This window comes from Salvelinus alpinus, chromosome 25 (genome assembly GCF_045679555.1).
Source record: "Salvelinus alpinus chromosome 25, SLU_Salpinus.1, whole genome shotgun sequence".
Lineage (NCBI taxonomy): Eukaryota > Metazoa > Chordata > Actinopteri > Salmoniformes > Salmonidae > Salvelinus > Salvelinus alpinus.
Window position 1 is genome coordinate 17743596 of NC_092110.1, and position 25367 is coordinate 17768962.

The 25367-nt window shown below is 42.2% G+C and overlaps 3 protein-coding genes across 11 annotated transcripts in view; 2 read left to right on the forward strand and 1 right to left on the reverse strand.

Moving 5' to 3' along the window:
• The window catches only part of LOC139553506 (CDK-activating kinase assembly factor MAT1-like), a 70145-nt gene extending 65355 nt beyond the window's left edge, over positions 1–4790 (reverse strand). For all 8 annotated transcript variants that reach the window (XR_011670664.1, XM_071365914.1, XM_071365916.1 and 5 more), the window contains exon 1: positions 3776–4790. The gene's annotated coding sequence lies outside the window, so the exon portion shown is untranslated. The remainder of the gene's footprint in view (positions 1–3775) is intronic.
• LOC139553504 (homeobox protein SIX4-like) lies at positions 4786–13429 on the forward strand. Of its 2 annotated transcripts, XM_071365906.1 has the most exons (4): positions 4786–5632; positions 9216–9901; positions 10646–10735; positions 10876–13429. In XM_071365906.1, exons 1-4 carry the CDS (start codon positions 4905–4907, stop codon positions 11508–11510), a joined length of 2139 nt encoding a protein of 712 aa, XP_071222007.1. In that variant the 5' UTR covers positions 4786–4904; the 3' UTR covers positions 11511–13429. The 2 variants fall into 2 exon arrangements, with proteins under 2 accessions (XP_071222007.1, XP_071222008.1); XM_071365907.1 differs by lacking the exon at positions 10646–10735 and having other exon boundaries at positions 4787–5632.
• A 6072-nt stretch (positions 13430–19501) lies between these two features.
• Positions 19502–21883, forward strand: LOC139553508 (homeobox protein six1b). The gene is made up of 2 exons (XM_071365918.1): positions 19502–20249; positions 21161–21883. The coding sequence occupies exons 1-2, from the start codon at positions 19690–19692 to the stop codon at positions 21453–21455; spliced, it is 855 nt and encodes a 284-aa protein (XP_071222019.1). The 5' UTR covers positions 19502–19689; the 3' UTR covers positions 21456–21883.
• Positions 21884–25367: the final 3484 nt, after the last annotated feature.

Sequence of the window (25367 nt, forward strand, 5' to 3'; positions counted from 1 at the left end):
TTTTTGCCTCATTTAGATATGTTTCTGCTTATAATTTCAGACATTTTGTTAGGCTATTTGTTAGTCAACATGTCTATAATTAGATACAAGCAGCTTATCTTCTGTCATTATATGTTGACCTAGAAGACTATATAAACCCTTGCTCACCAGAACAATACCATAAATCGGTAGAATGAATGCTTCAATATATTTCACATCAGTCAAGTTCTCCGTCATCTCTGCTTCTTCCGCGGCGCAAAGACATTTAGGGACTGAGGAGAAAATGCAATAAGTCAACAACAACAAATTGGGAACGATTTTCTGTGCTAGTTGTAAGGAAATATTAAGCTGTGAAAACGACCCAACATTTTTCTGATAAGATTTCAGTTCGGCTTGGATCTATATTTTATGTGGTTGAAATACTATCAGCTTTTATGATGCTGATAAAGATAGCCTTCATATTCTCTGACATCCCGAGTCAAAATGTACATTTGGTGTATAATTTTACTGCAGGAAATACTTAATTCTGCAGGAGAAAGAAAATACTATGTGAGAGGTTATAGACCTTTAGTCAGTGTCCAGATTTCAGTTTCCATTTAACCAATCTGAACAGCAGGCTACAGTTCCCTTGACGTGCCATAGGCCTATTTGAAGTCCCCATCTTGTGACTGTGTAATTTGTGTAGCTTCTCACAATCACACATAACATAGCCGGAAATACTATCATCCTCTTTTACAACTTCAACAATTCATTCCTAAATATTACTTTTCTGGCCCTCCCTTTTCTTTATTTTCATCTCTCCACTTTGCAACTTTTCTCTTATTGAATTCAACTGACATTGTCCTGTTTGCCTCAGTGGATCATTGTTAACTTTTTCTGCCCGTTCCCAAAAGCATTTGGCGTGTAGGCCATTTAGCACACGTACAGTTAGGCCCTGGAGCTTAATCTTACGCTCTAATGTCAGATAGCCTAAAATAATGAAAGAAAAACCCTAATGATATGCACAGTGTACAACACATTAGAAACGCCTTCCTAATATTGAGTTGCACCCCCTTTTGCCCTCAGAACAGCCTCAATTCATTGGGGCATGGACTCTAGGTGTTAAAAGGGTTCCATAGGGATGCTGGGCCCATGTTGACTATAATGCTTCCCACAGTTGTGTCAAGTTGTCTGGATGCCCTTATGGTGGTGGAACATTCTTGATACACATGGGAAACTGTTGAGCATAAAAAATAAAATAAAAATGCAGCATTGCATTTCACTCAGTGTAAATTGCACAAAAATGATACATTATGGATTTATGAATGTATCGTTTCCTCTTTATTCAACCTGACTGCCACCCACCCGCCCTTCATCCACACAATATGTTGTGGTTATAATCACGGGGACTGCGGGTTATGAGTCAACCCATACATCACTAATACACGGTGTGACAGAATTGGTCAAGAGCCCATAAAACGCCTGCTATCCACTGCAGCATCATCTTTCAAATTGTGCCTTTCCCCTGCTGCTGGGCATAAGGGCTTGAGAGACTATACGGTAATATGTCCAGCATCATCCACACGATTTCTCTAGCATACCCTATCTGTCCCTCAGTCTCTTCCTCTCTCCCAGAACTGTTCTCACTGTAGCAGAGTGGTGAGCGAGCCCTGCACCCCCAGTCCTCCCCCTCACCTGTCCTGCTCAGAGCTCATATCTCTCCCATCTGCAGCTGTCAGCAGGTCAGAAAGGAGGTAAACAGGGGCCTGGCACAGCAAAGACAACCCCCTCCCCCTCCGCAACCCCAACAGCCAGTGACATTGCCTACCTTCCTCCTCCTCTCCCTCCTATACACTATTGAAGGTAGGAACAATGCAGCCACATAGGGGCTGGTTCACCTGTTTCTCCCATAAAGCCCTCTATGCTCTGGACTCCATGCTCTGGACTCCATGCTCTGGACTCCATGCTCTGGACTCCATGCTCTGGACTCCATGCTCTGGACTCCCACACAAGCAGCTGTGGTGCGTGGGCCCAGGCAGGAGATCCCTTTGTGTAGTAATCACCTGGCCATCGAACACCGCTAACCTACTGTGACGCCCCATTCCTGCCAGTTACACCTAAAACGTAAGGAGCCACAGCCAGAAAACACTGGGACATTTGATTGACTTTTTAACTAATGGGAAGATGAATGTCATAAATTACAAGGTACATCATCCAGCATGGGAAAAAGTTATCTACATCACTCTGCCTTCTAAAGGGGTAGTGACCAACAGACACACAAGAACCTAGCCTTCACCTGCAGAGGTGTCCCTATCAGTCCTTCCTTGATCTGTACCTACCCATCCTAATATCCCTGGCCCACCGGCATGTGTGCTGTGCCGTCGCCAAAGGACACAGGTCCTGCGTCATCGTGCGTAGGTAATAAATCACAGAAGGCCACGGCGACAGTAAATGTGCCACTGTGGGGTTTAAATTTAGATGCAGGGTGGAGTGGTTCCATATAGCGCGCAGGACGGCCTAGACTGGATGGCTTCACAGCGTTGTCAGCTGTCAGCAAGACTCTCTCCCCAATGCAGATAAGACCTTGCTACAGCTTGACCAATTGACAGTCAGACCAACAGGAAGGGAGATAGATAGATAGATAGATAGATAGATAGATAGATAGATAGATAGATAGATAGATAGATAGATAGATAGATAGATAGATAGATAGATAGATAGATAGATAGATAGATAGATAGATAGATAGATAGGATATTTTTGTTTCTAGAATTCCATTCAAATAAGCCTATAGACACTATGTTGACTATGAAAAAAATATCACTTTTGTCAAGATTAGGCTTATCTCTAGTGACAGATAAGATTTGGTTCTGGGTTCCGAGATTGCACAACATTTGCACATCAACAATATCACACCAAACTTTGAAATCAAATAGTAGTCAAATAACCAGCAGTCGGGACAGTCAAAGACAACATCCCAATGTGTGTGGTTGCAGTTTCCTAGTAGCACCCTGATGATCTGGTAAACAGCTCTGAAGAGCACCAGCAAGGTGACCGGAGCTAGGGAAGGGCGATCCTCTAAATTGCTTTATTGCAAAGTTATTTAAATTTTCCCCCAGTGTGACCCTGCGTCCAGACAGAACAGAAGCTCTGAGTTATGAGTGGGCTGACCTGATGACGAAGCATAGCCACTTCCTGATGGTACGGTCAATAAACATACAGGGTCGAACATATGCTCCAGCAGACACCACCATTTTCATCACGCTTCGGTGTATAACAACACCCATAAAATCAACCGGTCTCCTCTCCATCACGGAGACTGGGTGGATGTCTGGGTGGATGTCTGGGCTTACAAAACAGGGGGGATTTTGGGAACAGCTTTATTGAAATCTTTTTTAATGTTATTTCCAAAGATACTGAGCGACTACATCAACCAAAATTGATATATGGGCACAGTTTCCGTATCAAAAAGAACAAGCCAGCGCTGTTTATTAAAAAAATAAACGTGTGCATATTGTACAGCTTGTAAACAAGACACGCTGAGACAAAGATACGTTTTTATGTTGCCGATAGAAAGAACATATTAAAACAAGCAAACATAAATGTTGACATCACGCACCAAATGGTAACAGCTCCTCACGTTCAGCTTGACTAACGTTCCAGACGTACGAACTAACATTACAGTTTATTTTATATTTCTTATTGTAGTTGTCTGGCTAAATAATACACATTATATATATATATCTAACGGATTGAAAACATGCAGCTAATAGCTGGGAAGGCTAACGTTAACTAGTTATCATGAATTGATACTCACAGCGTGTGGCCACAAACATTCACCATTCATTTCAGGGACTGATTCCTGTATTTTGCTGTCTTGCATCTCTACAAAGCACAGAAAATAGATGTCAACAATGAACTAGCAAGTTATCAATATCTCTTAATAACAGTTCACACAAGTGGTAAAATGTGTCACATTTAAATAGTCCCGATGAGAACGTCGGTGCAAGATCGGTTCCTAGTTAATGGTCCCTCATAGCGCACCGCACTAAGTGGACAAATGCACAATAGTGATAAATCTTGTTATTTTCACATTTAAGATTATGAAAACAAGAATAAACACACACACACACACACGACATTTTCAGAGCTCGACAATGCTTAGGCTTATTTCATTTTTTAAACTGAAATTATGCATTTTCATTTGAAAACCTGTTAGATAACCTATTTGAAAACATGAGAAACTCACTATAGTAATCAGCAAAAAACATTGTTAATAATAATAGTCTAATAATCAGAGCCTAATAATAATAGGTATTTGCATCAGCTATATATTATTGTTGCATTATGATAATCAAATAGCCTATCAGTTAATTTCCATTAACTGAGCTAACGCATAAGTAACTTTCATTAGTTTGCTTTTATATATTAATCGATGTTGGAGTTGAATGTATAATGTAGGTTATAAAGAGTAGGCTGCTGTACGCATATCACCAATTATTTAATTTAGCTAAAAGGGGCAGTCCATTATCGCACAGCTCAGTTGGTACACTCAAAAATATGCCATGATGCAGACAATATGGAGAGTCTTTTCCGCTCCCATATCAAAATCCCGACCACATTCACCTTGTACAGGTAAGCCTCTGAAATACTGTACGTCATGTTTGAGTGACAGCTGCAAACCAAACATTCGTCTCTGGGTCGAGGTCGCTCCTCCCTGGCGGAGCCCTTCGTAGCCAATCGGGTGGCTCTCCTGCAGACAGACCCCAATGCCCTCTTGCTACAGTTCCCGCAGAGTAAAAGTCACGTTGGAACGAAAGGGGAGCGCTATCCACTTACAGCTGCTGCCAGATATTCGATCGCATTCGCATGGCGAGGGGGTAACCTGATCGGCTGAAGGCTTGCCGGAACCAGGGAGGAGTGACTTACCAGGAAAGGCTTGAAAAATGTCTTCTTCTTCAGGAGAAGTCACAATTTCAAATGACATTCAGAAGGAAAATGTGAAGACGGACAGGCGAGAGTGTATCAAGCTTCTGGCGCTCGATACCGCGGAGTTGTCTATGGAGCGCGCAACTTCGAACACTGATGCGGTCCACAGTGAACTTCTGGTGAGCGCGACCTCTTCCCTGGCATTCTCCCCGGAGCAAGTGGCGTGCGTCTGCGAGGCTCTACAGCAGGGAGGCAATGTGGACCGGCTGGCCAGGTTTTTATGGTCCTTGCCACAGAGTGACCTGCTACGCGGCAACGAAAGCATCCTGAAAGCTCAAGCTCTTGTCGCTTTTCATCAGGCTCGGTACCAGGAGCTCTACAGTATTTTGGAGAACCACAGCTTCAGTCCGTCCAACCACTCTTCGCTCCAAGACCTATGGTACAAGGCACGGTATACCGAGGCAGAGAAAGCGCGTGGGAGACCCCTGGGCGCCGTGGATAAATATCGCCTGCGGAGAAAGTACCCACTCCCCCGGACTATCTGGGACGGGGAAGAGACAGTATACTGCTTCAAAGAGAGGTCCCGCAACGCGCTGAAGGATCTCTACAAGCAGAATAGATACCCATCTCCAGCCGAGAAAAGAAACCTCGCTAAAATCACGGGACTCTCTTTGACGCAGGTCAGCAACTGGTTCAAAAACAGGAGGCAGAGGGACAGAAACCCATCCGAAGCACAATCAAAAAGGTGAGAAAGAACAAATAAAGTATCCGTTGATTGCTTGATTTTACGCAAATAGCACAGTGTGCGTAATGGCACATTTAAATTGTACATTCATTACCAGGAATAATTTTGGAGATTATTGCTGGCAAGGTCGAGCTGGCTTGCCTTGTATCATACACACACATGACTGCCTCTGGCTATTGCATGGTAATCACCCATAGAGCTTGGTGTGTGAGTTGACAGCGTAAATAATTAACATTAGATAGAGTAATTCCGAAACAAAAAAGTGTGCCAAGTAGCAAACACGCCGCTAATGTTTTGAAATATGAGGCTGTTGCCATCCAGATCGGGTTTCTTTTGAGTGTTCAGGCGCTAAGAGCATGGATACCAGTCCAACATTAGCCTGCTATATTCTGAATATAACTTTTATAGTCTGAATGGTGTTATAATGGTGTTATAAATAAGTTGTTTATAGATTTAGCCTATAAATATGAAACAATTATATAGTCTCCTGACAGTGTGTGTGTGTGTGTGCGTGCGTGCGTGTGTGTTCAAAACCAACTGAATACCTCACCTGTGTGTGTTCAAAACCAACTGAATACCTCACCTGTGTGTGTTCAAAACCAACTGAATACCTCACCACATAAATCACTTTAGCTATTTACTTTTCCTTTTAAGCCGAGGGTAATCAGAAAACCTCCCTTCAGCGTTTCGTTTAAAAAACCCCACCCACAGGCAGGCAGATATATTCCCTTCCTTTTATGTTTTCTTCTCTGTGAACAAAGCTCGCGCGCACCTGGTGGAGGTGACTTCTTTCTCTCGCTCTCTCTCTCTCAATTCAATTCAAGGGATTTATTGGCATGGGAAACATATGTTAACATTGCCAAAGCAATTGAAGCACACACACACACACACAAACACACATATATACATACACACGCACACACACACTTCCAGAAAGATGATGTCATAAACAGCTCAAAGGCATTTTTGCTTGAAGAACGTTTTTTGTGTTTGCAATCCACTTCATTCCAGTATGTGGAGGTCAATAATTATATTGCCAATGACTGAAAATTATTGTCCTTTGAGTGACAAAATAAGTGATTATAAGCCATAGTTATTAAGTTAATTTATGGAGAAGAGGAATAAGCTATCCTTCTTCAATAACTGGCTTGCAGGCCTCAGGACGATGAAGCAGAAGTTTCTCAGTCAATGAGGTTCTTTATTTCAGAGAGAGAGTCTTTTTTGTAGCGAGGGAAATGCAGCTGTTTCAGTCACTCACTCAAGATGAAAAATACAATTGGAAATGGCATTGTTCGATTTCTTAATATTTTCCTGACATTACAAAACTTAAAAGGTGAAGTTAGGCAAACAAAAAAATAAACCAAAACATATGCCAATAACCACCAAATTACAAATAAATGTAGTTGACCATTTGTGTTGTCACGCTGCGACCGCTGACATTTGTCACCCTGGAATTTATTGCACCAAATGGTAGGTCGACTGTTGGTTGTATTGTCGTATAAGCCTACTAGGTCCCGAAGGAGTTTATATAAAGGAGGGATATAATTCAATGTATTCTCCACGGGGTAAAACTTTTGGTAGTCACTACACCTCTTTGAAGCAATGTTTGTGAGATCTCCATGGTTCACCTCTGTTGTTGTGCCTACAAAGATTCTATAAAATTCTATATGTACTTGTGCTTGAGGTTGTATCACTATTTCAATTGGCTAAGACAGTTGAGGGATGGATTAAGTTGCAGCCACATTTCTTAGTATGCAAATAATAAGGTATTTTTCATGTTCAAATCAAAAACAATTCAAATGTTATTTGTCACATGCTTTTGTAAACATCAGGTGTAGACTAACAGTAAAAATGCTTACTTACGGCCTTTCCCAACAATGCAGAGAGAAAAATTAAAAAATAATAATACAAACAATAAATACACAATGAGTAACTTGGCTATATACACTGGGTACCGGTACTGAGTCGATGTGTGGGGGTATGAGGTAATTGAGGTAGACAAGTACATATAGGTAGGGTTAAAGTGACTAGGCAACAGGACAGATAATAAGCAGTAACAGCAGCATATGTGGTGAGTCAAAAGAGTTAGTGCAAAAAGGGATCAATGCAGATAGTCCTGGTAGCTATTTGGGTAACTACACTGAACAAAAATATAAGCACAACATGTAAAGTGTTGGTCCCATGTTTCATTAGCTGAAATAAAAGATCCCAGAAATGTTCCATACACAAAGGAAGCTTATTTCCCTCAAATTTTGTGCAAAAATTTGTTTACATCCCTCTTAGGTAGCATTTCTCCTTTGCCAAGATAATCCATCCACCTGACAGGTGTGGCATATCAAGAAGCTGATTAAACTGCATGGTCATTACACAGTTGCACCTTGTGCTGGGGACAATAAAAGGCCACTCTAAAATGTGCAGTTTTGTCACACAACACAATGCCACAGATGTCTCAAGTTTTGAGGGAGCGTACAATGGGCATGCTGACTGCAGGAATGCCTAACAGAGCTTTTGCCAAAGAATTTAATGTTCATTTCTCTACCATAAGCCGCCTCCAACATCGTTTTACAGAATTTGGCAGTATGTCCAACTGGCCTCACAACCGCAGACCACGTGTAACCACGCCAGACCAGGACCTCCACATCCGGGTTTCTTCACCTGCGGAATCGTTGGGGGCGGGAGTATTTATGTGTGTAATAAAGCCCTTTTGCGTGAAAAAACTAATTCTGATTGGCTGGGCCTGGCTCCCCATTGGCTCGACCTGGCTCCCAAGTTAGTGGGCCTAATGCCCCTGTTCAGTCATGTGAAATCCATAGTTCGAGCTTAATGAATTTAGTTCAATTGACTGATTTACTTAAATGAACTGTAACTCAGCAACATCTTTGAAATTGTTGCATGTTGAATTTATATTTTTGTTCAGTATATTTAGCAGTCTTGTGGCTTGAGGGTAGAAGCTGTTCAGGGTCCTAATGGTTCCAGACTTGGCGCATCGGTACTGCTTGCCGTGCGGTAGCAGAGAGAATAGTCTATGACTTGGGTGGCTGGAGTCTTTGACTATTTTTAGGGCCTTCCTCTGACACCGCCTGGTATAGAGGTCCTGGATGGCAGAGAGCTTGGCCCCAGTGATGTACTTGGCCGTACGCACTACCCTCTGTAGCCTTCTGTTTACAGGCAATGACAGTTTATTCCTTGGTAGTGAGTGATGCAATATTTTATTAATTTATGCAATGTTTACATCCCAACATACACACACACACAAACACACTACCACTCTGAGTGAGAAACACACACGCACACCCACTTTCTCAACATTCTCACAGGTCTGCCTATGATTATCTTGGTTTCAAAATCTGTCTGTCTCACTCACTTTGTCAATAGTAAAACTCCACCTCTGCGCTCACAAATGACAGGAACATACTGTAAGTCAAACTAGTAGGACAACTTACTTCTCTGACCTCTATTCTGCCTCACACAATTCTATTATTAAAATCTATCAAAAGTGTAGAAGAGGACATATTTCTTTCAGACAGTCCACAAGCTTCTTTTTATATCTCACTGTCCCTTCTCTCTGGCTTTTTTCCCATAGTGAATCCGATGGCAACCACAGCACAGAGGATGAGTCTAGTAAAGGACAGGAAGAGCTTTCTCCACTCCCCCTCTCCAATTCATCTGACGGGGCGATGACCCATGGGGCCCTCCCCCTGCAGACAGGGTCTCTGGACAGTGGGTTGGTCATCAAACAGATTGGGGACATCAAGATGCCCCCTGGATCCAGCAGTGGGGTTCTCTTTAACGGGAACCTAGTGACCAGTAACCCCTCCACTGTCTTCCATAACGGTGGCTCGTCTTACCTCCAGGCCCCCAGCAACATCCTGTTCAACGGGCTCAACCTGGGTGTCCAGCCCCTGGCCTTCAACCCCCAGCGGCTCTCTGGGGGGGTCTTGATGGGGGGCTCTGGTGTGGACATGCAGATGCAGGCAGGCCAGGAGAAGGGGCTGGGCAGCTCCAGTGTGGACTACGCCTCCTACTCTGGCTGTGTGAACGGGGCAGAGGTGAAACTGGAGGGGGTTCACGGCATGGCAGCTCAAAATGCCGGCTCGTCCGTCCTCACGTTCAGTTCGTCCTCAGGGGCGCTCCAGCTGGGCGGTTACAGTCAGGTCCATGTGCACAGCGGCATATCTGACGGCAACGGGGCATCTCTGCTCAACAGCAATGTAGGTCTTCCTCCTCTGCAGCTCCCCTCTGGCTCCTCCACCTCAGCACTCTCACAAGGTGGGTTGACTTTAACTGGTTGTCAGTTCTATGTCAGCTACATTGAAAACTTAAAACCCACATTGAAGTTTTGCCGATAACGGTTATTGGTGAGAAGTAATTATGCTTAGAGTATTTTAGGATTCAATGTCTTCTTCATTGCTAATGAAAGATACATTATCTGTGCATTTACAAGAATATGGTGGTAGTTGACCCTAACCTTTCAAATATAACAAATATTGCAACCAAATCCCTTTCTTCTTCTTCAATAAAGTGAATGAGTCCTGGGTTGAAATAGCAATGGGTGTAGTCATCAGCTCTGTTATGCGTTCAATATGTCTAAGCTGCCTTAGCATTTGGCCTTCCTGACTTTGGGTCTGAGGCCAGAGGCTTGTTACTGCACTGCAATGAGTTGGGGCTCGGCGCAAATGCCAGACACACACATACACACATACACACACACTCCATTATCTTGTGTGGCGATATATGGTGGTCCTGGAAAATTATAGAGACGAATAGAACACAGGTTCTGAAGTCATCATCACTGCACACTCCTGACCTCAGGGGGAGAGGAGGAGAATCTGTTTCAGACAATTACAGGGCTGAAAAACTTACTAACGAGGAGAGAGTCATTACAGCACTTACTTTGACAAAAAGCAGAGACTTCATACCAGGACAAAAGAAAAGTAAAATGGAAAGAAAAAATGCCTTTTTGTTGGCCCATAGCAGGCTTTTACATCAATACAACTCTCCTGGGTCCCACAGGGTCAGCTTCAAAACCCAGGTGTGAGAGAGACACAGCAGAGATTTCTGATGGATTTCTGCTGGAAGTTAAGAACATACAGCAACAGTACAGTAAGAGTGAAGCCAGATATTTGGAAGATTGTGTTAGTCGAGTCGAACAGGAGTGGGTTATAGTGGTTCAGAGATAAGGGTATAAAGTACTGTTTGTAAGGAGTATAAGATGTATAATGCCCTGTCATTGATTATCCCAGGTACAATCCAAGTGAACAATGTAGCAGTCAGTTCTTCCAGTGAGGACTCCTACCACCACCAGCACCATCAGGACAAGCTGGCCATGGCCCCCATGCACCCCAGCACGGTGCTGTACAGCATGGGCAACACTGGACAGACCTCCATCAAGAAGGAGCCCCTGGAGGGAGGCGGGGGCGGTGGGGTGTACTCCTACCACCATGGCCTTCACCTGGACCCCAGTGGGCAGCTCAGTTACTCCTCAGCCCCCCTAAACTCAGAGGAGGTCCCCTCTAGCCAGGGTCCCACCCCCTCCTCTGATGTAACCATGGTCAGCTCCTCCAGTCCAGAGCCTGAGGTCTACACCACCCTTACCGTCAGCACCCCTCTGATGGCCCAAACAGACCCGAACAGACACCACCTCCAGCCTGGGGAGTACCTCAGGGGCCACAACCCACAACCTGTCCCCTCCTCACACCTCCTGGGCCCTGGCATGAACAACAACTACATGTCTGTGTCAGAGAGTAAGGTGGACGCTAGTGGCAATGGGGTGAATGAGATGGTGCGGGTCATGTGTGGGGAGATGGAGCCGGGGGAGGAGAAGGAGCTGGCCAAATTACAGACAGTGCAGATGGACGAGGATATGGCTGACCTTTAACCTGTAACCTATGACGTTTCATAAGCACTCATATCTGCCCAAGCAGTGATGTGATGAATATTTTTACTTTTTTGTGTGTTTTTTTACCATTAATTTCTTCTAAGTGTTAAATTATTTGCTAATGTTGTGTTCATTTTACCTTACAATGCACTCTTTTCAGATACAAACCCCTTGGATTGGCACCAGGAAGTCATCCTAATGAATGATTTTAAAACCCCCGATTCCTCTATGCCTCACAGAAAGTCAGAACTAGAAGTCCCTTGCATGCATATGAACCACATTCTAAGTGTGCATTTTTTATATACAACACCTGCTACTTCCCATTGAGTGGACTTGATCCACAGAAGCAGGTGTTGGAATGGCCCTGGTCATGTGACCAGGATGTTCCTCCAAACTAAATGTGTCATCTGGGTCAACTCAAAAAGGTCCTTTAGTAGGGGGAGGGGAGCGTCTCTGTGAAAATGTTCACTAAACCACTACAACTGCTGCACTGAGAACCACACATAAAACCACATATGAATAACAGGACCATCACTGTGCACAGCAGTTGCTGATTTATGCAATTTAGTCCTCTTCAAATTCTCAGAAAGTCATTCAAGTCTACCATCCTCCATAGTACATTCATAATTTGTTACATATCATGTGGGCTGAGGATGATTCATCATATTTATGGCATGGTTTCTGTTCGGGGGACTTAAGAAGAAATGAATGTACCTTTCTGCCCCGTAGAATGTCAGTCTGCACTGACCTCTCCTAATTTGCACTAGCATCAAAACACTATAACAGAAGATTGTAGCTTCAAAGAACCTACCTTTCCCTCTGGACTGATCAAACCATAGCAAATCTATACTGTGAAAACATATTTCAAGCTTAATCCGTTATTGGAGACAGGGGGAGGTTATAAAGGGGGTGTGACACAGTCTGTATCTATTTGAATGTAGTAAGACCACTATATGCTGTTTGTTAATTTTGGCAACAGTATGTCCCATCATTCATTTTGAAATGTCTCTCAAACTGTCTCTGTGAAAATATACATCAGTTATATTTGTCTACACAGTAAGATGCAAGCACATTTATATTATTGACTGTTGTGCCTGTTTGTGTGTTTGTATGAGAAACTGGAAGGGGAGCATTGTGTTTGAGGGAGGAGAACCACATGCAGTCCGAAGTGTTTTATATGGCGAGGGATTTCTATTGTGTCCCTTTGCATGGCAAACTGAGTTAAGAATATTACAATGTCCTGGTTACTAGTGCCTTTTACTTTTAATTGTTATTTTCTAAATACGATTGAGTGTGACTAGCAAGTTCTCTACACTCTATGATTGATGCATAGGTGCAGAGTGAGACACATGCAAACTTCCATGGTTTTCAGATAATGCTATACCACTTTGGGTAATTTTCTGGTATTATTAGATAGGTGCATAAGCCAGACATCTCCTGTGATGTTGAGGTAGGGAGTAAGTGGCCCTCATATGTCAACAAATGTATGTGGAGCACTTCACAACTGAAGACATGAACTCCACACAGACACCCAACACAAAACCATAATACCCCATCTCAACCGCATGACCAACAGATGTCATTTACACATAACAGTAAAACATTAAGACACAGATCCATGTACATAGAGACTTGCCAGTACATTTTCCTTTGTCAGGTTCCATGACCTAAACCCTCACTCAGAGTAGAGCTATGAACAGACTGCAAACTGACGTAAAGATTACATTACAGAACAACTTTGTCTACATGCTCTGATGTCATATACCAAAAATAAGCCATAGGCATATGGTAAAACAGATTGTTTTTTATTTTAGCTTGAACTGTATGTTTGTAATCTGAAATGATGTGAATGTATTTTTCTAAATCTCCATACTGCATTAAAAGTTTATATTTATAAAAATATAAAACTGTTACTAGTTTTTGTCATGAAAAAAGTGTTCATTTGGCTCCTTTACCATGACTAAATAATTTCTAGATTATTTCTTAATTAAACATGTGAGTTGGGTTTGTGTTTAATGTTATGTCTACAGTGGACCTAAATTCTCCAGACAGGAAGCATACGTCTTCTATATATTTAAAAGGCTTAAAAAGCCAACCTCTGCGAGGATGGGGGTATAACAGGCATGCCCTGATCCAACAAGCCTAGAACTGCGCTCTGCAAACCTGCAGTGATCATTTGCACATGCCTGGCAACCTGGTGTTCATTAACCCTCCTATTCTCATCTCAGCCGCCGTAATTCAAATAAACAGCAATGAGATTTCCAGAGGTACTGCTCTTATGGGTGGGGGGTCCATAGCTCCACACAGTCCTGTCTATGGGCCCTCTCCCTGGGATAACCCAGAGAAAGCTCTCCCTGGCTCACTCAGCTGATCCACATATGGATGAATGAGTCTGAAGTGTTGTCACTCACAGGCACTCTGTGTCTGTACAGAGAAATCCTGAACTGCTCACATGGCTTTGGGGGATTTTTAATGATCTTCCACCCAATTCTGATTCACTCCGCCGGCTCCTAAGTAAGGCTAGTTAAGATAAAGGGGGGAGAAGGGGCGGGGGAATGGATGCATGGGTGGATAGGTAGATGGAGAATGTATAGTGGTTTTGAGACTGGACTTCAGGTCTTATCCTCTTCGGAGATCATTTTTATGGGTTCTATACGGATGACCCAAATAAACAGAAGGTGTTTGTCTCTGCTCACTCAATGGAGAGAGAGGGGGAGAGTGGGGGAGAAAAAGGAGAGGCAGGTAACTGGTGTATGGTTACCTGTGCACTGGTGACTTTGTCGCCATGGCATTGGATTAGCTGATTGTTAGGTATCAGGTGATGCCTCCTGTAATATTGAAGAGGGTGAAACGGCTTTGTCGAAGCACTGAACAAAGTCTGATTGGAAAAGGGAGCCAATGTTCTCTTGGTCTCATGGGGTGTGGGCCCCAGAAAGCTTCAAATTTCCCCTTTTTATTGTGCCTGTAGATTAGAAGAAAATGAACAGCACAGTCAGTCCTTTTAAAGGAAGACTAAACACTAGTTTGAAGAACATCTGTTTGCAATATTACTACATTATTTGTATTACAGTATAGCCTACAACGCAACCTTAATAGATGGATGTATTGCATATTTAGAAAAAAAAAGTTTAAAAAGTAACTTATAGATATGTCACTTTTAAAATAACACACTTTATACATGAGATGTGTCCAGCGGCTATCGCTCACCATCAAATACACCAATCCAACCACATAATAATGTTACCAAAAAGTGGAACAAGTAAGATGTATAATTTCGTCCACAATTTAAAACGTGCACTGTAAAACATGCGCGGGCGAGCAGTAAAAGAAGGGACCCCCCCAGAACCGAGGCCTTATTAAAAACGGTGACCTCTGATCTCTTGGATGGTTTCAAAGCTGACATGTAATGCGGCGCAGCAGACTGCAAGCCATATGTAACATGACCTGGGGAGCGCGGTACTCCGCTGCTCCACGTCCCACTAATGAGAGGCCAGGGGTCGCTGGGTGCTGCGCTGTTCCAAAAGACCCACCACCAATGCTTTACCCACGGAGATTCATTTGTGGGGTTCCGAAAGTGAAATGTAAATAAATGAACCTAAAGTTATCAAATATAAGTACAATTATAAATTGATGTTTAAACGCGCCCTCTATGGCGTTTATAATGTGAGATGTGTGTGTGCCTAAAATCCATTGGGAACGACTGAGGTTAGCTTATAGGCCAAGTTGTTCTCGCCATCAAAACCACAACGCAATATTTGACTTCGACATCAGATAATTGAGTTGTTATCAGGCGTGAGAAAATATCTGCACATGTTCAGTCCTCCATCCACAACGAAAAATAAAAGGAAAGGTGCGACCTGGGGCAATTTAATGCTCGGTTCTGCACTATAACCGCAACGTATAACATATGCGTAAAAACGGTCCAAACGTGCACTACACATGCCAGTGTGTTTCCACCCATATCTATATCCCCCCCCCCCTTACACACACACACGCACACGCGTACCGGTGCACGCACACATGTTGGGGTGTTGTTCTCCACTGAAATGGGATATGTTGAGAGAGAGGCAACAGCTGGGAGTCCGCATCATCGCCACACCACACTGGTGAAATTGTATTTCCCATAGAAACACACCACTCTGTAACAGGAGGGACGCAAATAAGACTCATATGACTATTAAGGAGTTTGACTTTGTCTGAAAGCAATACAAACATGACAGCTCCTTTCCCCCATGCCAAATGTCACCTGCCCAATCAATGTTTACTATAGATGTTTTATTAGTTGTGTTACCAACACTCATAGGCCTTTAAAGATAATGGTAAACTTAATTTAGCACATAAAAACATGAACACTAAATATTCTCTCCAAATAGTCCGTTTTAGGCATTGTGAATTTCAAATATCGATCTGTGCATAACGTCATGGGGTTGTTGTTTATAAACTGGCGCCCCCTCCCTACCAGTAACCTACACATTGTCTGAAACCAATGGTCAAGTGGTTTAGAAAATGAGGACAACACATTTCAGAACATTGTGGTTGTTTTATTACATAGAACGCTACGGTAAAGCCTCTTAATCGAATGATCGTTTAACAACATCAGGACCAAAGTTGGTTTACTAACCTGCTATATAGCCTTTTGTAGCCTATGAGGTGGCCCTGCGAGGAAAGTGAGCCGTAATGATTTTGATGGGAGGTGACCGCAGTGCTCTTATACAAGGCTAATTTTCTAACATGACAGGAAACTCTGTTAAGCTGATAATTGCGGCTCCAATTTCATTTAACTCACTCATGTCAACAGTTGTGTTTTGAGAAAGCAACCAATTCGGTGTATTGCACTTAAAGTGATGAATAGGCTTGTATGTTTTACAACAAAAAAGTAGGTCTGGGCAGGGCCTATAGGCCAATTCAAACTAATAGTATTGAAAACAAGTCCTATTGTGGTAATTAATAATCACATATCCTATACTTCGTCTCAAGTGAGTGAGTTAAATTATCAAAAGATTCTGCAAAAAAATCTAAAATTGTATTTACACAGACACAACAACATTAGTGTTATAAAAATATAGTAATCTAAGCCAGACTTGAAGTTGCCTAACGGCACTCATTTTTGTTTAAAAATGTTTGCTGCATACTTTGCATAGTTTGAAGATATATCGGCCTATGCAACGAATTATACGGGGTGTCAAATATTATAGGCCCACCTTTTAATTGAAAAAAAGTTTTACAGCAATGAATTATTAGGCCTGGGCTATGTCTCGAATTATTTTGATTTATCCAAGTAGGCTAGATATATTAAGGAAAGCCATGGACTACATAGGCTACATTCCAAATGTTTCAGCCAATTTGAACAGTATCAGCATTGTTCCAGTCAACAGCTGAAATAGCAGTTTTGATTAAGCGAAAACCATCTGCTTGCTTGTGTGAACCCGGCCTTGTTGGACTTTCATCATTTTACTCTCTTCTCCTTTTTATAAAGAAAAAAGCTTCAGTCACAAAACGCCACATATAGACGGTTTGATATGAGATATGGTGACGTTTTTATGAAGTGCTTTCTCGGTATGTATTTGTGGATTGTTTTCTTTCTCCCTCTCATTTTCCATCCACCGACGTTGTGTGCAGTAGCAGAGACGTCGCCAATCGTCATCGTTGCCCGGGGGCAGTGGAGGGGAGTCCACATCTTGAAATAATCATGACCTGAACTAAGATTGGGCACGTCCCCCTGGCTTCTCGGGTTAAAGGAGGAGGCGCGGCGCAATGTGGTAGAGATATTAGAGAAACCTGAGAGCGGCCCATAAGACAGCTCATTTGCTGGAGCGCTGGGGTTTAGAGAACTGAGCGTAGCGAACCCCATAGGCCTCCGCCTAATGTCGAGGACCGACCAGCCAACCGCACAATATGCACCTTTTATTCACTGAATGATGGGACCTTCGTTTTCGATAGCCTACCTCAACGTATTTCATAACTTCCTGTATGTTCTCATTTGCATGACAGAATGCACATCTCTCAGCCAATTTTAGGCTATACTTTGGATGCTCGTTTGATATTGTTTTCCTTTATAATCAATACAACTGGGAATAGGTCGAGCAATTATACATTACTGTCCATGAATTCATCAGGAGGCAGTTATGTTGAGATCATAATAATCTCAGCAAATGGTTGGGTCTTACACTTCATTTATTGCATACCCTCGTTCATTTGCTTTTATGATAGAAGGTCCATTTACAAAAGTGCCCCTAAATCAATTTTATAATCTTTATGGTATAGGCCATTATTTTCAAACAGATGAAGCTGGATATTCTAGATTCGCCTCTCATCCAAGCACGAGGTTAGTTTTTACACGTGTCTAAAACCACAGAAATGTATTAAACCAACGCTCGATTAAACCCTTATAACTGGTAGGCCTAGTGGTGTGTAGAATACCAAATATGTTAACAGTAAATTACCTATAACATTTAACCCGAGATCTATATTTCATATGTAAAATCAGATATTGGTTAAAGATGTAGGCCTAACGGACAGAATAAATAATATTGGAAATAATATTGGCTGCCCTAGAAATGCTCCTTTCCGGTGTCTACTTCTCAACGTGTTGCCGGAGAGTCAAGTTGCAAATCCTGGGAAAGATAAAGAAATTTGATCTATCCTTCAAAACAACGACTCAACGACCAAGAGCCCGTGACTCACAGAACTCATTTACTAATGGACAGGTTTTATGTTTCACGCCACAACATTGAGGACAGCAGTGGAGAGACGATTTATCTCCAGGGAAATAACCTTGGGGAGGCCGGAATCAAAATGTACATAATTTCGTAGAAATATAAAGATTTCACACCATAATAAATTAACAACTAATGCAGTACTATTAGTAGCCTAAAATGTACTGATGCAAATCGAAACGAAAAAAAAAAATCGAAACACAGATATAACTGAACATCAAAATGATTATATGGATGACTAATGGTTTAGGCAAGGATTTTGGAAATTGAAAGAATTAAACAAGCTGCAAAAAAATTACATAAAAAAAAGACATAATAATAATATCAATGGAAATGTCCATCGAAACGCGTAAAGAGGAGGCATTCCCCACCAATCAAATATAAGGCATATACGTTATTACTGATGCACAAACTGAATATCATAACTGTTGGTTCATTGGGGCCTTTATTTAGACAAAGTTAGAGGAAATATATTTCATCAGATTCCAGGTTCTATACAACACGATGCCGTTTGCAAATCTCAGTTGAAAGCTCAGTAAAATATCCTACACGTGTTAGACGACTATTCCACAATATAAGGCCTGGGCATATATCTTTCATCAATAGACCATCTTGCAATATTGACATAGAAGCCTTACAAAGAACTATCCTAAGTTATTTTTGGAATAAGATGTTTATTCACATTATCAATACCTGTACGTTTCTTAACGTTTCTTTCCTGTCTAAAAGCCCCAACCTTTTTGGCAGGCACTCCTACGTAATGGCACGTAATAACTATCATAGGAAGTTATTAAATTATATCACCTCATAAAATACACTACTTGATAATTAATGGACTATGAAAAATAGGAGAGAAATACACAATCTGCGTGCTATTAACTCGGTAGCAAGATGAGGGGGGTTAACGGTGACAATAATTAATAATGCATGGTGATGCAATAAATTACTTCAGCTATATTCATCGATCTCTTGTACTTCACTTCAAGCCTTGTCTGGAACTTTCCAAAAACATGGGAGGTCCTGCATGAAGAGAATGATAAAAATGCTCTTTAAGAAGTCTGTAATAATTGATTAGCATTTAGGTACCTTTGCTCCCTCAGCTAAAGCTGGAGAGGAGTATGGGGTGGGGGGCTCCAATTTCAGCCCCTGACGTACTCCCTCCAGGGAGGAAACGGAGCTGCAAACCCAGTTCTGCTCGGCTGCCAGGGTATAGGGCAGTGGGAGAGCCAATCAACGAATCGCGCAGCGCTCTCTTTAAGCCTGACATATCTCCAACAGGAACAAATTGTCCCAACAATCAACATCCGAATCTCCCGTGCGCATCAAGGGTGGAGTGGATATTGTCCGGACGCCGGATTGCACTGGGTTCTGGAACACAATAACAAACCAGTGAAGAATATATAGACAGAAAAACAGCATCCCTCTGGATATCGGCGTTGGGCTGGGGATTGAGACCCGACATCATGTCAATACTACCTTCGTTTGGGTTTACCCAGGAGCAAGTCGCCTGCGTCTGCGAGGTCCTGCAACAAGGAGGTAACCTGGAGAGGCTCGGTCGTTTTCTCTGGTCTCTCCCAGCTTGTGACCACCTCCACAAGAATGAAAGTGTACTGAAAGCAAAGGCGGTGGTGGCCTTCCACCGAGGGAACTTCAGAGAGCTCTATAAGATCCTGGAGAGCCACCAGTTTTCCCCGCACAACCATCCCAAGCTGCAGCAGCTGTGGCTGAAAGCGCACTACGTGGAGGCGGAGAAATTGCGCGGCCGACCGCTTGGAGCCGTGGGGAAGTATAGGGTAAGAAGGAAATTCCCTTTGCCCCGCACGATCTGGGACGGCGAGGAGACCAGCTATTGCTTTAAGGAGAAGTCCAGGGGTGTTCTTAGAGAGTGGTACACGCATAACCCATATCCCTCCCCGCGAGAGAAAAGGGAGCTGGCCGAGGCCACGGGACTGACCACTACGCAGGTCAGCAACTGGTTCAAAAACAGACGCCAGAGAGACAGAGCCGCAGAAGCTAAAGAAAGGTATGTTTTGACCAAAAAAGTACAATCAAATGTTGCCATAGTACGATTAATAGTAGGAAAGAATAAACTAAACATAATCACATGCGTAATTTACCAGAGTTGGAATTGTGTTGAATAAATTCCCAACTAATTTATTTAAAGTGACATGCCCTTTTGCTGATTGTTAGAAGGCCCAACTAATATTACAATATATTTATACTAAAGGGTTTTAACAATTTTAAATTACAATTTATCCACTGTAAATTACATTTCAAACATTTAGTGTGATACTCCAAAACAAAAACCTATGGCCAACATACGTTTGAAATGGAACCAATGACAAACTATTGACTTATAATTTCGATAGTGTTCTAAATATTTCTGGCATCAGAATAAGTTATAGCTATTTAGACAGTGATACATGTACATTTGGAGCTACAGGTCACGGTTTCAGTGGTCAAGATATCGAATCAGTATGATAGAAGATATTATTCTAATGCAATAATTAAAAGTATTGCGTGTGATCAAAAGTTTCCCTTTTGCAATTGAAATGTCAAAATAATAAAACGGATTGAATATATTTTTAATTGCATTACCCTAAAGTTTAAACCAATTTTGGATTGGCTTGTTCTTGGCTTATGGTTGAAATGTCTAGCTTGTATTTGGCCTATCAATTCTGTAAACCTGGGTCCAAGATTGTTTATTCACAACCGAAAATCACCACCACGAAATCATGCAACAAACCAATGATGACAGTACTCAACTTTTGCATAGTTAAAATAGTTACACGACAATGCGAGTGTTAGGAATTGGTTGGGCTATATGTTGACTTGTTTCTTTTTGTGTCAACATCTTTATATTCCTCAAAGTGGTATGATAGTATGCTATAAACATTTATATTTCTAAAGTTTTTACATATCTTCCCTTCTCAGAGAAAACAGCGAAAACAACAACTCCGGCAACAACAAACAGAACCAGCTGTCTCCCCTCGATGGCGGCAAGTCGCTCATGTCCAGCTCGGAAGATGAGTTCTCTCCACCACAAAGCCCTGATCAGAACTCTGTGCTTTTGCTCCAGGGAAATATGAGTCACCCCGGCGTCTCCTCTTACCCTATGACGGGTCTCGGTGGCGCACAGCCGGTGCATGGAATGCACGGACACCCGCACCAACTCCAAGACTCGTTGCTGGGACCTCTAACATCGAGCCTTGTGGATCTAGGCTCCTAAAGGCAAACTGATACTATCTTTGAAAAGACTGATAACTCTACCAGCTTGAGTACATATATGAAATTACACTATGGTACCTTATAACTAGACTGACCTCTGTCTGTCGTTAAATTTGGTTAGAACTATAACGCAATTATTTTATGCGCTTATCCTGACTTAGGAGGTACCCTCCTTCCCGTGAAAATACAATCAAACCCCCTTTTACGAACTCTTAAGTCAACGAGACACTTAAACTGGACTGCCCTTTTGCTTAATTTATGATATTTTTTGTTCAGATAAAATTTATAGCAACCTCCTGCTATGGAAACTAAGAAGCGACGTTTTCATTAAAATCCTATTAGTTTCCAATAAAACAAAAAGAGACGTCAATTTGTTTAATGTGTATTATTTGTATGTCCAGTCAATAAAATAAATAGCATTATATCATAGCCTATATTCATCCCTCAAAGATATGTAGGGCATGCAGAACAAATATGGGCTATAATAAACCAAAACATTTTGGTCAGGTTTTCTTCCTTGGTATAGCATTGAGCCATCTACATTTTACGCACGTCCATGATAGCAAACAATTCAAACTATCTGTTCAACTTTTGGGCAGGGTGTATTCGAAAAGCACATTTAGTTTCTTAGGCCTCTATGTCACTATTTGGATGGATAGAAACCACGGTCAAAGTTCTCTGTTTAACTCTCCAGACAAAATGGACATATTTAATCTTTCCTTGAAATTGATGCTTTAATTTTCACCCAACGTGGGATTTCAGATATGTTAATGGTGTTGAAACTCAAAACATGATCGATTCAGAATAACAACAAAACATCCGGATTGGGAACTGTAAAATGTGGGCCCCAAAATGTTTTAATTCGATAAAAAAAAGGACCACGAGGTATGCACAACAGAGGAGTTTTGTCGATGATATTTAAAGCCATGTTTTTCCCAAGGCGAAGAAGCCTGGTTCTCGCCGGTGCTCCATGAGCGCTGCGGATCATTACGTCTGTGTTGAGGTGTTTACTTTCCTCTCTCCAAGTGTTTGTTCTGTCGGTTCTGGGCCACGGAAAAGCAACACCATCTGCGGAAGGCGTGATTCTACATTAATCTGTAGCCTACTACAAAGAACAAATAAACCTAGAAATTGATTTATGTTTTTTAAATACTTCCTCTTTCATCCTTGTTCAACATCATGCACAACTTTTAGAATTACAATACAATTAGTATTGAACCCTGTTATCACTCATGTTATAGGCTAACTATCCTATAATAATGATGGGAATTGAAAGCTCAATGATAAACCACCATCACCAACAACAATAATAACAACAGTAGCCTAATCTGCTTCTTATTTTAGTTATTAGCATATTACTAAAATTGTCTTAGAATAATACAAACAATATACAAATAATAACACTACTGTAATAATATGAATAATTGCTGTTGCAATCATTGTCATTCGAATATATCGAAAAAGCAAATGTAAGACTGATTTGTGTAGGGTCTACACCCGCGTTAGGCTGTAAAGCAATCCTCAAAGGACAATAACATTTATAGCGTACTTTATGGGCCAAATATCTGCGTCATATTTTGAAAAATGTCTCACTTGCACTCCAAAAGTTTCTGGTAACAGAGGACAACTCCTCTGCCCCTCGACCCCTTCGGCTCATGTCAGGGTAAATTGTTTTGAACAGAGAGCACGGAGGATTTCCTGGGCCTAATCTGAACCAGTTGCTGCTAGCATTAGATCCTGATTGCCAAGATTGCAAGGCTATGCCGGGCTATAGCACGAGGAACCCTGGCCTGGGGCAGTCTGCATCCCAGAGGCAGTTGTCATTTGGGACTGTTTCTTAACCTATCATGACCACCAACCTACCATGACTACCAAATACAGTGGAGTGAATATTTACCATTTACAGCCATGCAGTTCATATTTTTAAGTGATGCGGTTGTTACATTTTGAATAGTTTTCTAATAATATGTTATACTAGCCCTACAGCTACCATACTACTAAAATAAACTTGAAACTAGTTATGCCTTGGGATTCCCTGTATATAAATATATCCTTTGAATCTAATATGCAGGAACATTTGGACCTCATTTGAACTCTAAATAAAGCAGGAACCTGTTATTTGATCAACCCCACTGTATTTGATTTACAGGAGACACATAAACAAGTCTGTCTCAAAAAAGTGCCAGGGACTCAAATGTAGGTTAGGCATTTTCTGCACTCTGCCTCCCACTCACAAATAATGTGCAGAACACCTTTGATTTACAAAATAGACTCTTTAGACCAAATTTGCAAGAAATCTACCATGTGACTGCAAGCAAAGAAAAATTATAGCCTGATTGGCTAACAGCCAATAACAAAGGCACCAAAGTGAATGTGCCAGTTAATCTAGGGACAATATGTCTGGTAAAGGATGGACACACGGGAGATTACTATGTGCCATACAGGAATTAAGCCATCAATGTCACCTCTACAGGGGTGGAAATAGAATATGAATTCAATCTCTTGCGGAAACTCCAACAAGGCTTTTAATCACGCCTGAATTCTGCACTTCGGATCCCAACCGAACACGGTGCGTTCACACTGGACAGTTAACATGGATACACACATAAACTGTGAGTCTACTGTATCTGGCACACAGAGCATTCCTCCTTTCAGTTCCACAAGTGGAGCCATGGTGCAGCAGTACAGCATGTGTAGGAGGAATAGGCCTAAGCCTCAGGCACTGGGCTCCTTCATTAGAGCTGAATGTGATGTGCCATCAGGTCCACTGTGAGCTGACTAGCACCAGTAAGAGCAGCTGCTAATGGACAACAGAGTCGTCAGAAGGGCATTTTGTTTTTCATGGATATGACTTGCAGTGACATTAAATCAATGGCAGGAAATACCTTGTTGGGTGTAAATAAACGTATAGAGAGTAAATTAAAGGCCGGAGTCTGTTCTAAAGCGTGGGAGCGGGTTCTGGTATGTCGATTTTGGTAAGCACTCAGAGTGAGTAAAATGATCCATCTACAATGAGGACAAAGCAAAAGGTAAGGAACTTGTTCTTGGGCTGGCTTTCTCAGGTCTAGTGCCTGCAGGTAGCCTTACCCCCACATGGGAGCATTGTGTGAGACAATCCCAGGTATCCATAACCACGGGCTGTATGAGGGGTGTGGGCATGGGGAGGTGGAGGTAGAAGAGGGGTGATGATGGACAAAAGGATCTTTTCAGGTCTGCCGCAGGGACGGGGACGGGGCAGGGTGGCGGGGTTGTGGGGAGATTTCCTTACCAATGATGCATGGATCTGACAATGCTCCAGCCTGGCTTGCCCAAGAGGCAGACTGTGAGAGAGAGAGCGTGTGCTATAATACAGTGCTATACACCTTTGAACAGCTGTTCTCTGTAGTGTGTCTTTGTAAATATTGGGAGTGTGTTGTTCATTGTAAACAGCGAGCTCCATAGAAAGTCTCCTCTCAGACAAGTGGTCAAGCAGGAAGCCTCTGGTACAACAGGAAGCTCCAAGTAGCGTTGGCGAAAGAAATATTTATCTCTATCTCCCACTATGCTGAGTGATGCATGACCCAGAGTTCAAAGACAAGGAGGAGCACAGACTCCTGATGGTCCCAAGCTATTAGGGTGTAAGATAACATGTGTGTCAAATGAAGGGCGTCATGTAGAGGAGACAATGAATGAGAATTTTTATATATTTTCCAATATATAAGGTGATGGACAAGATGCAACTCGATTCTGATGCATTTGAAAGAGGCTTGTAAAGAGAAATATGCCTGGAAGGCCCAGGCTCATGTAACCGACCCTTACAAAGACAAAGCTTGTCCTGGTTTCAGAAAATCAGATATCGGTATTTTAGGAGCTTAGCAGGAAAAGCGATATCTAGATCTTTTGTTGTTGTTGTACTTTTACCCCCTTTTGTCCC